The sequence below is a fragment of the Vulpes vulpes genome, chromosome 8 (assembly GCF_048418805.1).
Source record: "Vulpes vulpes isolate BD-2025 chromosome 8, VulVul3, whole genome shotgun sequence".
Classification (NCBI taxonomy): Eukaryota; Metazoa; Chordata; class Mammalia; order Carnivora; family Canidae; genus Vulpes; species Vulpes vulpes.
The window spans coordinates 37414377-37427491 of NC_132787.1; the positions used below are offsets into that span (position 1 = coordinate 37414377).

The 13115-nt window shown below is 47.3% G+C and overlaps 1 protein-coding gene across 2 annotated transcripts; it reads left to right on the plus strand.

The window, feature by feature from the left end:
• The first annotated feature begins 1913 nt into the window (after positions 1-1913).
• On the plus strand, positions 1914-12327 carry C1R (complement C1r). 2 transcript variants are annotated; one of them, XM_025995290.2, is made up of 11 exons: positions 1914-2908; positions 3638-3866; positions 5158-5350; positions 6077-6223; positions 6325-6521; positions 6798-6945; positions 7052-7173; positions 9003-9081; positions 9350-9505; positions 10934-11008; positions 11461-12327. In XM_025995290.2, coding segments are annotated over exons 1-11 (2118 nt in total). In that variant the 5' UTR covers positions 1914-2906; the 3' UTR covers positions 12231-12327. The 2 variants fall into 2 exon arrangements, with proteins under 2 accessions (XP_025851075.1, XP_025851074.1); XM_025995289.2 differs by lacking the exon at positions 1914-2908 and adding an exon at positions 3409-3546.
• The last annotated feature ends 788 nt before the right edge of the window (positions 12328-13115 follow it).

Here is a 13115-nt window from a genome sequence, read left to right on the forward strand (position 1 = left end):
CTTTTAAAAATAAAAGAAAAGGGGATCCCTGGGTGGCGCAGCAGTTTGGCGCCTGCCTTTGGCCCAGGGCTCAATCCTGGAGACCCGGGATCGAATCCCACGTTGGGCTCCCGGTGCTTGGAGCCTGCTTCTCCCTCTGCCTATGTCTCTGCCTCTCTCTCTCTCTGACTATCATAAATAAATAAAAAAAAAATTTAAAAAAAAAAATAAAAGAAAAGAAAAAATGTTTTTTTTCTTTCTAGGTATATATCTAGGCATATATATTTAGGTATATACCTGTAGATTTATATAGAGCTAGATATCTAAATATAGATATAGCCACAATAGGAAACCTACCACTACTTTAAGAGAGAAACTTTCTCCCTCCAGAATCCAAACCTAAGAGGAAGGAAGAATAAAATAGACACTGTCTTCAATACTGGTTTTTAAACCAATGCAGACTGGGTGTTATGCTATATGTTGGCAAATTGAACTCCAATTTTTAAAAAACTAAAAAAAAAAAGAAATTTGAATTGCTTTTTCTGGTAATTTTGAGGCATTTACAATGTTTTTCTTCCAATTTTATCCTGTAATTTTATAAAAATTCTTGGCTAGAACATAAATTCTATTCTTTATCATGAATAACTTTTAGCACATTGTCAAATTCCCAACAAATATGCATTAACTGACATCAAGTTTGGTTTTATACTTTTTAATTCAGGTATAGCATACATTTATTGTGTATGGTATACTAATCTTTTAATAGGAAAGTTTTATTTTTTTCTCATATATATACATCCATAAAACCACTACCTAGATCAAGTTATGGAAATCCCCAGCACTCCAGAAAGTTTCCTCAGGGCCCTTCAGAGTCAGTATCTGCCTAGATATACACACTATTCTGACTTTTATCATATTGAATAATTTTGCTTATGTTGAAGTTTATAAAATTGACATCACATACTACATATTTTTGTGATTTGCTACTTTTGTTTATTAATGTATCTGAAAATGTTGTGAAGATTTGTGAAATTCTTTATGTTGTATATTATTCCATTGTATGAATAAACCACAATTTATTTATCCATTCAAAATAAATAAATAAATAAATCAGTGCAGAGACAATCCACATACAGCCATTTCTTCTTTCTATCCTTGGTATAAGTCAAGGGTATACAATAAATGTCCAAGTAAGGGTTCCCTTGAGTGACGGGGCAGGGGGAAGACAGGGCTGGGACCAAACTGATGAGGCAGGCCCAGGTTTGTCACTTGAGATCATGATACCAGCACAGAACTCAGAATGCCTGGGATGGATGGATGAGAAACATCAGCTAAGACTTACCTTCTTGGACCACCTGCTCCTTATCTGTGATCTCCACCATTCTGCCTCCGCTATGAACGCAACACACACACACACACACACACACACACACACGCACACACAGTACTGTCCGAATGCTAATGTGCAACTTGCTGGACAATACGCCCCCCCCTTCTTTCTAGTCTCCTGATCAGGTCCTTAACCTGTCATCTATCTTTTGTCCTTCTTGACCTGACAAGGTCATGGGTCATGTCAGGGATTATGTCATGGATCAGCCCTGCTATCAGGTTCTTTCCTCAGCTCTGACACTGTAGGCCTGCTGGGGGAACCCTCCACACCTTGGCTGACCTCCCATCTTCCTATACCTGCTCTCGAACTACATGCAGTGATGACTTAGTCACTGCCTAATGGTGAACTGCACCATCTTTTTGTGAGTCCTTGCAATCCACTGCTTGGAAAAGTGCCTGGCATGTAATAGGTAATCCATACACGGATGGATGAGTGGGCAGGTGGGTGGAGGAAAGGAGGGATTAATCTAATTGGAGAAACAAGCAGGATAGGCTACAAGGGCCAGTCTGAGCCTCCCTCTGGAATCCAGGGCCATAGGGCATTTGAGCCATGGAGAGTTGAGAAATAAGGCTTCCACAGAGAGCAAACTTTTAAATTAGGAGACTAGGATCTGGAGCACAGGAGAGACTAGAGGCCCACCCCCTCCCTCCCAGGAGCCTGGCTTTCTCAAAGAAAGACTGAGTCACCAATGGTCCACAGCCACACTGTCTGCCTAGCCCTAGACAGACTGACGCTCAGGGGCTCAAACCAGATGCCGAGAGGAAGAGGATGTCTCTACCCTCACTCAGCTTCCCTTGCCTCTAGAACAGCCAAATTCACTGGCAGGCTTAACTTCATTGAAGTTGGGAGGAAAGGTTTTAAAACAGACTCTAGTGCTGCTGTAGGGTCACCCCGACATAGCAATCAGTGTTCCATATTTAAGTCATTCATGGGGGATGTAGGTTGGGGCCCCAATGCAACCAAACTCCATTCTCTTCCATCTGCTCCCGCAATGCCCTCTCTGCCTCACTGTTGTTCTTGTTACCTCCTCCTGGACCTTAAAAGCCTCACCATTCCTGGGTGACTAAGGACAGGAAGAACCGGATTAATGGAACAGGGCAATGCAGAAAAAGAGCTCCCAACCCCCAACTGCAATTTCCGTTGCCTTTGTCATAGGAGCAGTCCCCGAAGAAAGGTAGACTTCACATCAGATTTAGAAACCGAGAGGTCTGGCCTTCCCACCGAGGGCTTTCTCCTGGCTAAAAACTCAGGCCCATCTCTTGAGCCTTTCCCCTGGTCGGCCAGCAGGTGGCACCACCATCAGGGATTTCAAAACCAAAACTATATTAAACTGGAAACTGATTTGGGTTTTTTTTTTTCGGTTTTGTTTATGCAAATAGTTCATTCCCTACAACATTCCTCCGGGAATGGTCCCCTCCTTCCCCTCCACAGTCATTCCCTCCGCCTTCCCTCCCCTGCATGACCGCTCTCTCCCTCAACACCGAGTGGATGAAGACACTGTCAGCAGAGTCCAGGATCCAAAGACAGGCCTTGAGAAATGTGAGTAAGGCTGATGGGGACCCAGGAGGGAGGGAGAAGCCAGAGGAGAGAATCCTGGGCATGGAAGGCAACCTGCTCCCAAATTCATTCAGGAAGATAGGAACACCCCCTCCCTCTCCATACACCTTACCTATCCCCTTACACACAAGCGTGCACATGTCAATACATCCCCCCCATCCCTCCTCCTGAGGACAAAAGGAGGTCTTAGACCCATGAGATGATGGCCATGTTCCCTTCTCCCACCCAGCTCCTAGCAGGGGAGCAGCAAGAGGAGAGGATCCACTGTGCCCAGGAGGAGAATGCTCTGTGCATGACTCCGTATTCCATAGGCTGTTTCTTCCAGAGGTCTCTGCTGAGCCTTTGGGAGCCCTATCAAAGAGCCATGACTGATAACCCTCAGCCTCAATTAACTGGTCCCAAGCCAGCCCTATTCCGGGAAGAGGAGGGGAGAGGTGGGAGAGGGCAGGGGAGGATGGGGAGACAGGCAGAGGGAGTATGATGACCTCTAGACTGGACATTGCCCTGAGGGGAGGAACACCCAATGCAGCAGCTGCAAAGACCAGCCTCTCCCCTTCACCCACCCCCACCTAGAAAATCTCTATAAGGTGTAAAATGGCCAGAGAGGAAAATGCTGAGCGGTATGACCATCCCAACCCCTACCCCAGTCGCTGCCCAAATGTAGGGGTGCTACCCCCCTCCAGCACTAGACACCCACTTTCTTTTTGGCAGGTGGCTCTTTTATCTCCTGGTGCCGATCCTGTTCTGCAATATGGGGGGCTCCATCCCCCTTTCACAGAAGCTCTTTGGGGAAGTGACTTCTCCTCTGTACCCCAAGCCTTACCCCAACAACCTTGACAAAACCACTGTGATTACAGTGCCCACAGGATTCAGGGTGAAGCTTGTTTTCTGGCAGTTTGACCTGGAGCCTTCCGAAGGCTGTTTGTATGACTATGTCAAGGTAGGGGATCCGGTTGGGAGGGCAGAGGGAGGCCTGGGTATCTCTGGAAACTGAGGACTTGTGCTCTAACCACCTTGGATAGCATCCCCACCCCCCACCATGGACACAGCCCCAGCCCTGCAAGAGCTGATGGCCCAGTGGAGTTCTGAGAGTCAGGTGACACCATGGATGGGATATCCACTGGGTTTAGAGGCCCTCAGTGAGCACGGAAGGGAGAAACACAGAGGAAGGAATCACAGGTCCCACTTCCAGGAAATTCTGTCTTAAGGAGTCAGAAAAACCATCCTTATCTGCTGACTTGCTGAGAGTCTTTGGAAACAGCTGTGCCTCAGTTTCCCTGTTTCCATGTAGAATATCACATGGCTGCCTTCCTAAACAGGAACGTGGGGAACAGAAATGTGTATGGTGGTAGCTCAATCATAACCCTCAGCAAGGTCAGTGGGCTCAGTCTCCTCGCCTCTGTAATGAGCAAGTGTACCTTCCCAGTCTCAACTTTCTATATGAATAAAAATGAGGTTCCTGATTCAGGATTCAAGTAAAGCCTACACACAAGCAGTGAATACCACTCCCAGGAGACCCTCTGGAGGTTATGAGAGAATAGCATGAAAATGATAGTTTCCCAGGCCAGAGGACTAGAGAAGTTTGCAGGGCTGCGGGGAGGGGTCTTGGTGGCAGGGATAGCGAGGGATAGAGTGGGGGCAGGATGTCTTTCATTTCTGAGGGGTTAAGGAACCTGTGAAGAAAGAGATAAGGGAAGCTAGGTGATGTTGGCCCAGGCAGAGGCTGGAGAGGCTCACCCTCAGCTGAGTGTGTCAGAAGGCATAGCTGGACGTGAATGGTTTGCATAAGGTGAGGTGAAGTAGCTGGATAGAAAATAAAGCAGACCACTCCGGGCCCCAGGAATGAAGGGATGCTAATGGCTGTGTAGAGACAACCAGGATTCCAGGGGAAGATGAGCATGGGAGGTGGCGGAAATGAAGAACGGTCTGACACATGCTGGGCGACATAGAACAAGGGAAAGGGCGATGTACCAGGCACAGGGTAACGTGCAAGGAGTTAGCCACTGAAGACTCAGCTGAAAAGATGAGTCACCAGGGGAACAACAACAACAAAACGATCACTGGGGGTAGTTTACAATAGCCAGAGCCCCACGGGAGAAAGCAGGCGGAAGCTGGTCCAGCAGTGGGGCACCGCTCGCTTTCTGGGACAAGAGGAGGCCTCTGCTGACCTTCCGCATGGGACGTGTCTCCTCAACAGCTCTTCTTCCCACCCCTTGTCCTTTCTCCACCAGATCTCTGCTGACAAAAAAACTCTGGGGAGGTTCTGTGGGCAGCTGGGTTCTCCACTGGGCAACCCCCCAGAAGCAAGGGAATTCGTGTCTCAAGGGAACAAGATGCAGCTGACCTTCCACACAGACTTCTCCAACGAGGAGAATGGCACCATTATGTTCCACAAGGGCTTCCTGGCCTACTACCAGGCTGTGGGTGAGTGGCCCCCAGGTGCCTTGTTGCCTGGCCTGAGGGTGTTCAATGGGGACCAGAGAAGGGGAATCTTGAATCCATTGAAACAGGAAGCCTATCCTTCCTTCTTTTCCCTCTGAAGAGAGCTTTTACCAGGAGAAGCCTGCCAACCTGGATTTCTGTCACCATTGAGCAGTTCCCAGAAAGCATGATAGAGGCCTGAAGTTGGGGCGCCTGGGGGGCCCAGTCAGTTAAGTGTCTGACCCTTGGTTTCAGCTCAGGTCATGATCTCAGGGTTGTGAGATCGAGCCCCGTGTCAGGCTCTGCACTGGGCGGGAAGCCTACATAAGATTCACTCTCTCCCTCCCCCTCTGCTGTCCCCAACCCCCCACTCAAAAAAAAAAAAAGGGGGATCCCTGGGTGGCGCAGCGGTTTGGCGCCTGCCTTTGGCCCAGGGCGCGATCCTGGAGATCCGGGATCGAATCCCACGTCGGGCTCCGGTGCATGGAGCCTGCTTCTCCCTCTGCCTGTGTCTCTGCCTCTCTCTCTCACTGTGTTCCTATCATAAATAAATAAATAAATAAAATTTAAAAAAAAAAAAAAAGAGGGCAAGGGGAGGCCTGGAGTTTCAGGTGGCCAGGAGATGATTTTATCTCTAGACCTCTGGTGACTGACCTCTCTGACAGAAGAGCCATTACAGAAGTCCCCAGCAGACAAGGATTTAACTCTTCCTTCTGGAATGTCTTCCAGACCTCGATGAATGTGCTTCCCAGCTCAACTCAGTTGAGGAGAATCTCCAGCCCCAATGCCAGCACCTGTGTCATAACTACGTGGGCGGCTACTTCTGTACCTGCCGTCCAGGCTATGAACTTCAGAAGGATGGGCATTCCTGCCAGGGTGAGGTTGGGGCACTGTGGGGGGGAGGCAGGGACTGAGCGATGGCTTGTGGGGCGAGCCAGAGAGTCCCTGGTGACCCCCGGCTGGCTCTGCTCTCATAGCTGAGTGCAGCAATGAGCTGTTCACAGAGCCATCGGGCTACGTCTCCAGCCTGGAGTACCCCCAACCCTACCCTCCTGACCTGCGCTGCAACTACAGCATCCGGGTGGAGCGTGGCCTCACCCTCCACCTCAAGTTCCTGGAGCCTTTCGAAATCGATGACCACCAGCAAGTACACTGCCCCTATGACCAGCTACAGGTATAGCCACTCTCCTCCCTTAGAGACCTCCTTCCTCTCCCTCCCCTCCCCTCTTCCCTACTTCCCACTAGATCCTCTGGCCAGCTGGGACAGGAATAACCAGCATCACACAGGAGCTAGGCAAGTTCCCACACAACTACAAGTAGGTCCTGGGGATCCCTTTTCTCCTCTGGCTGAAAACATATGCAAAAAGCAGAGTTACCACCACCACCACCATCCTGGTCCAGTGGGAAAATGTCTGAATTGGAGAGATGGCCCTTTCTTCTTGCCCACCAGATCTATGCCAATGGGAGGAACATCGGCGAGTTCTGTGGGAAGAAAAGACCCACTGACTTTGACACTAGCAGCAATGCCGTGGATCTGCTGTTCTTCACAGATGAGTCGGGTGACAGCCGAGGCTGGAAGCTGCATTATGTCACTGAAGGTAAGGTTGCCTGGGGGGCCTCTCTCACTGGTCAGCATCAGGGCACAATCAGATGAGTAGAAAGGACAGTGGCTCTGAAATAAACATGGTCTGGTCTCCCCAACAGTCATCAAGTGCCCCCAGCCCAAGACCTTAGACAAGTTCACCATCATCCAGGACCTACAGCCCCAATACCAGTTCCGTGACTACTTCATTGCCACCTGCCAACAAGGCTACCAGCTTGTGGAGGTAAGAACCCAAAGAAGAAAGGTGGCCCAGCCATCCAGGTGCATAGGTCCATATCAGATTTAGGCCCAGGGCTGGCTGGATTCACACCTTTGATTTGGAAGATTACTTGATTTACCTGCTCTCAAACTTGACTAGACGTTGAAAACACTTCAAATTTTAAAAGCACTGATGTCTGGGTCTCCTGCAAGAGATTGATCCCATTGGTCCAGAGTGTAGCTAGGATGAATTAAAGCTACCCAAGTGATTCCAATGTGCAGCCAAGCTCATGAACTACTGGCCTAGTGTAATAACTGTAGGATTTAGGAACTGAAAAAGTAGGGTGGAGTGCAAGGAGTGACTCACTCAACATCACAGTGATTTTGTGCAGCAGGGACTAGAACCAAATTTCCTACCGCTTGCCCCAGGGTTTTTTCATTCACAATGGTGCTCACCCTGGACCCACCACACTGCCCTCAGCTTTGCAGGCTCAGGAATGAACATGGTATTATTGGTTAATCTCACAAAAACTGGTAAACTAAAATGCTCTTCTAAAAAACATACAATTGGAGTGACCCCTGGGGAGGGACACAGGAATGGACATCCTATCTTTGTTCAATAGATCCACTTGGAAGACCTAATTAGAATCTGAGAGAAGACCTTTGGTATGTCCTTAAGTAGTAGTTCATTCATTCAACAAATGTTTTAAGCATTAACTGAGTGTGAGGCAGTGTCCTAGGAGCAGGAGGTCAATAAAAAGAAACACACACATTCACCACAGCCTTCATGCACAGCATTGGCATGTTGCATCAAGCTGAGCTAGCCAAGATGAGTTGCTCTTTACTCCTGGATGTTTCTAGCTATACCATGAGGACTGGATGTCTTGGGCCCAGAACACTGGACACTCACACACTCTTTGCTTATGTTATAACCCTTGCTTTGATACGCTACCACAACCCTTACCTTGGCATTTGTCACTTACATCATAGAATTTAAAGTAAGTCATACAGCTTCTCTCATTGTTTGCATCACCAAACATCCTAGTTCTTATACAGGTGCTTATGCAATCGTTTCCAGGGCTGACTCTCTGGGATGGTTTTTGGCCTTAATGAGGCTCATTCATATTGTCCAGTTACTTTTTGCCGCAGAGGATGTCATTTTCTTGCTTTGTCCCCGCTAACTACTCAACTACAATAGCACTTAGCACACATTGGCACCTCAAACACCCTGGAAAGTGGTTGGGCCCTTGCCCTTCAGAACAGTGTGGTCTGGGATTGATGAGGTGATGCAGGCCTAGATCAATAGGCACTCTAGAGGGAGAAAAATATGGTTCTCCTTCAGAGCACAGTCTTCTGTTCTAATGCAGGAAACATACAACCAGGGTTGCTTTTTTTTTTTTTTTTAATTTAAAATTGTGAGGTTCAAGGGCACCTGGCTGGCTCATTCAGTAGAGCATGTGACTCCAGATCTCAGGGTCATGAATTCAAGCCCCCCATTGGGTGTGGAGCCTACTTATAAAATAAAAAATAAAATAAAATAAAATAAAATAAAATAAAATAAAATAGTGGGGTTCAAAGGGACTGCAGTGGAAACAGGCAAGAGTCTAGAGAGAGGATTATCAGGTCTGACAATTAGCCCTTGCTCTGACTTTCTGCTGTGTGACTCAGTGCTCCCATTTGCACCTCTGGTCTGAGAAAAACAAAGGAGTCACATCCAAGGGGATGCTGAGGTCTGAGAGCCTGAGAGATATCCTTGCATTCCCTGCTGCTCCAGTGTGGGAAAGGCAGGAAGGCAACCTCAGTGCCTCCTCATGCTAATGGCACCTCTACATCTGTCTACCTCTTCTCATACAGGGAAACCAGGTGCTGCTCTCCTTCACAGCTGTATGTCAAGATGATGGCACTTGGCATCGTGCCATGCCCAGGTGCAGGAGTAAGTCACAACTCAGCAGGTGTCTGCCCCTGGGGAGCTCCCAGCCCTTAGCCATGGGGACCTAGGCTATGAAAGGAAGAGGGGGTCTAGACTAAGCAAACAACCTCCCCCTTACTTCTCCTTTGAAGCCCATCCATCACAAGTGCCCCTCACTGACCGAATTTTCAAGGTTCTCAGCCTGTTTTGTGGACAGAAAACTCAGGTTCTTCCCACTGAAGTTCCAGTACCATCACTCTCAGTTCTCATATGGCCCTATGTTCTCTCCAAGTCAAGGACTGCGGGCCACCACGAAGCCTGACAAATGGGGCCTTCAATTACACCACCACAAAGGGGGTGAACACCTACCAGGCCCGTATCCAGTACTACTGCCAGGAGCCTTATTACAAGATGCATACCAGAGGTGGCATCAGTGAGATCCAGCGAGGTAGGAACCCATGCAAATGGCAGCCTCCTTCCTTCCATCTTTTCAGGACATCTTCTGAGAGTTTTCCAACGTAATTCTTAGGAGATGTATATTGAGGTATCGTCCCAGGACACTGGCTTTAGGGGCCTAAGTATAGTGCCAAGAGGCATCTAACAGTGTTGAAGGAGGCACCTGAACTGATACAAAGAAAGTCTTAAATCCTATAAACAGTCTACTCTCTCTTACCATCACCATGACCATTACTACTGCCACCCCCACAAGCATTTTCATCATCCCCATCTCCACAACCACCACCACCACCACCATCATTACTACCCCCCACCTTCACCACCACCAACATGACAATCCCACTCCACCACCATCCTCACCTCTACCTCTACTACCACTATCATTACAACCCCAACCTCCACTACCACCATCACTACCATCATTACCACCACCCCTCCCATCACCATCACCTCCACCATCATCACCAACAACACTATTATCACCACCACCACCACCTCCATCATCACCACCATCAGTACCATCATCACCATCACCCCCACCTCTACCACCACCACCACCATCATCACCATCATCACCACCACCTCCAAACACCTCTACCATCACCACCATCATCACCACCACCACCACAACCACACTACAACTGTACCCATGGGACTTCCCCCAAAATTCTCCCCACATACCCACTCCCTTGCTACTATGTTGTGATTTTTTGCATTTAGGTTTTACTAAATGACTCTGAAACTCATCTTCAAAACTTTTCTTTAAAATGAAAGAAATCACATGCTTTGTAGGGCTACAACATCCAAAAGAAAAAAGAAAAAATCTTACATATAGATTATATGGTATTATTTAAGAGCTTGGCTTTGAAGGCAGACAATCTTCAGTTTGCATCTTGGTTCTGGAACTTAGAAGTTATGTGACCTTGTGCAAATTATTTAAGCTCAGTTTCCTCATCCAAAAAATGAGAATAATAATGAATCCCTGAAAGTGTCACTGTGATGCTTAAATTAGATAATGTAGATAAAATGCTTAGCAACAAGCATGGCATACTGTCAACAATCAGAAGATGTAGCTACCATTATCATCTACTACCCCACTACTAAGATGCAATCACTGATAAGATTTTCATATGTTCCTTCCCGTTTTTATGTCTATTTTCACAAATAGGGATCACATCAAACATGGAGTTAAGTGTTCTGATTTTTTCACTGAATATTAAAACAAAAACATATGTTGGGAGCCTCTAAACGCTTTTAATATTCCATCATTACGTATTTGAACCTTTCCCTTTGATCCTTGTTGGTGTTAGTTCCGAATCTCTCCTGTGCCTGTCCTGCACATTCAATGTTCATTAGCCTCTTAGACCTAGTTTCCCTGTCCACCACCTCCTAGCCTGATCATAGCCCCCTCTTCCCACAGGGGCCTATACCTGCACCGCCCAGGGCATTTGGAAGAATGAATGGGAAGGAGAGAAGATTCCTCGGTGCTTGCCAGGTGAGTGGAAGTCCTTGAGGGCCACCCCAATGCCTTTTGCAGCCCTCCAGGGCCTCAGAAAAAGCACGCACAGAGGATGGAGACAAAGTAAATGGAGAGACAATCCAGATTCAGGTCAAAAATAGATAAAAGGAATATGGGGAAGAGGAAAGGTGATATCCCAGGAAAAAAGCAGAGAGGAACCCAGAGAATCAGATTCAGTCTTGACAGTCCTGCTTTTTCACTGAGGAGACAGGGAGTCAGGGATTTTTAAAAAGCAAGAAAATTCCCAGGAAGAAATAAATAAGAACCAGGAGAAGAGGCTGACAAAAGGCCAAAGACAGTGGTGTGGGAATGGGAGGAGAAAGAGCCCAGAGCCAAAAGAAGGGCTGTAGGGGGAACTGACTGACCACAAAAAAGGAAGAGGGCAGGCCAGGCCTGACTTGTCCTCGCCTTCTGTCTCTCCTTTCCAGTGTGTGGGAAACCCGTCAACCCTGTGGAACAGAAGCAGCGCATCATTGGAGGGCAAAAGGCCAAGCTGGGCAACTTCCCCTGGCAAGCCTTCACCAACATCTATGGGCGAGGGGGTGGAGCCCTGCTGGGAGACCGCTGGATCCTCACAGCTGCCCACACCCTCTACCCCAAGGAACATGATGCACAAAGCAATGCCACTGTGGATGTGTTCCTGGGCCACGTAAGCGTGGAAGAGATCACAAAACTAGCAAACCATCCTGTCCGCAGGGTCAGCATTCACCCGGACTACCGCCAGGATGAGTCCCACAATTTTGAGGGGGACATTGCCCTCTTGGAGCTAGAAAATAGTGTCACCCTGGGACCCAACCTCCTTCCCATCTGCCTCCCTGACAACGAGACCTTCTATGATAGGGGCCTCATGGGCTATGTCAGTGGCTTTGGGATAATGGAAGAGAGGCTTTCTTATGACCTCAAGTTTATCCGTCTGCCCGTAGCTAAACGAGAGGCATGTGAGAGCTGGCTCAGGAAAAATAAAAGGAAGGATGTGTTTTCTCAAAACATGTTCTGTGCTGGGGACCCATCTCTAAAGCAGGATGCCTGTCAGGGGGATAGCGGAGGGGTCTTTGCAGTGAAGGATGAGAACAGTGATCGCTGGGTGGCCACAGGCATCGTATCCTGGGGCATCGGGTGCAGCAGGGGCTATGGCTTCTACACCAAATTACTCAACTATGTGGACTGGATCAAGAAGGAGATGGAGGGGGAGGGCTGAACCCAGAATTCGCTAGATCAGAATCCAGAGAGCAGTGCATTACAAAAAATTATCTGATAACCACTAAGAATCCTTATTAAAATCACTGATGCAGAAAGACACCGTGTGAAATAAATGCTCTTTTCTATAACCTCATTCCCATTCTTTGCCTAAAACAACACAAAGGTCATCTTTCTTCCCTTCAAGGATTATAGAAGATACACTCCACATTCTCTACTTATCATTGTCCTCTTCCATCTTTATACCATTGGATAATTGAAACTCTTTCCAAATAAAATTTTATGAGAAATTCCAGAGCGCAAAATGAGTTAAAAGTAGTTATCAATATAAAAATATTTAGTAACATATTTAAAATACATAGGAAAGCAGGGGCACCTGGGTGGCTCAGTCAGTTAAGCACCTGCTTCTTGATCTTAGCTCACGTCTTCACTTCAGGGCTGTGAGTTCAAGCCTTGTGTTGGGCTCCATGTTGGGTATGGAGCCTACTTAAAAAAAAAAAAATTCTTAGGAAAGCAATAAGAACAAAAAAATTCATGCACACATTTACAGTTAGGGTTTTATGTAACATTTTATTTATAATTTTGTTTTGATTGTATGATGAAGAAAATCCTGATTTTCCCACATATGTAGTTGCAAATATAAGGTTTTTTTTTTAAAGCTTATATTCCAATCTCTAAATATTTTTCTCTATTTTTTAAAGATTTAATTTTTTTAAAAGATTTTATTTATTTATTCATGAGAGACAGAGAGAGAGAGAGAGAGAGAGAAATAGAGAGAGGCAGAGATGCAGGCAGAGGGAGAAGCAGGCTCCATGCAGGGAGCCTGATGTGGGACTAGATCCTGGGTCTGCAGGATCAGGCCCTGGACTGAAAGCGGCGCTAAACC

Coding starts and splice junctions, on each gene's coding strand:
- C1R (XM_025995289.2), top strand. CDS start 3,521: ATGGCCAGAGAGGAAAATGCTGAGCG. Junction 7,174..9,002: donor AAGGCTACCAGCTTGTGGAG/GTAAGAACCCAA, acceptor CTTCTCATACAG/GGAAACCAGGTGCTGCTCTC. Junction 11,009..11,460: donor GATTCCTCGGTGCTTGCCAG/GTGAGTGGAAGT, acceptor TCTCCTTTCCAG/TGTGTGGGAAACCCGTCAAC.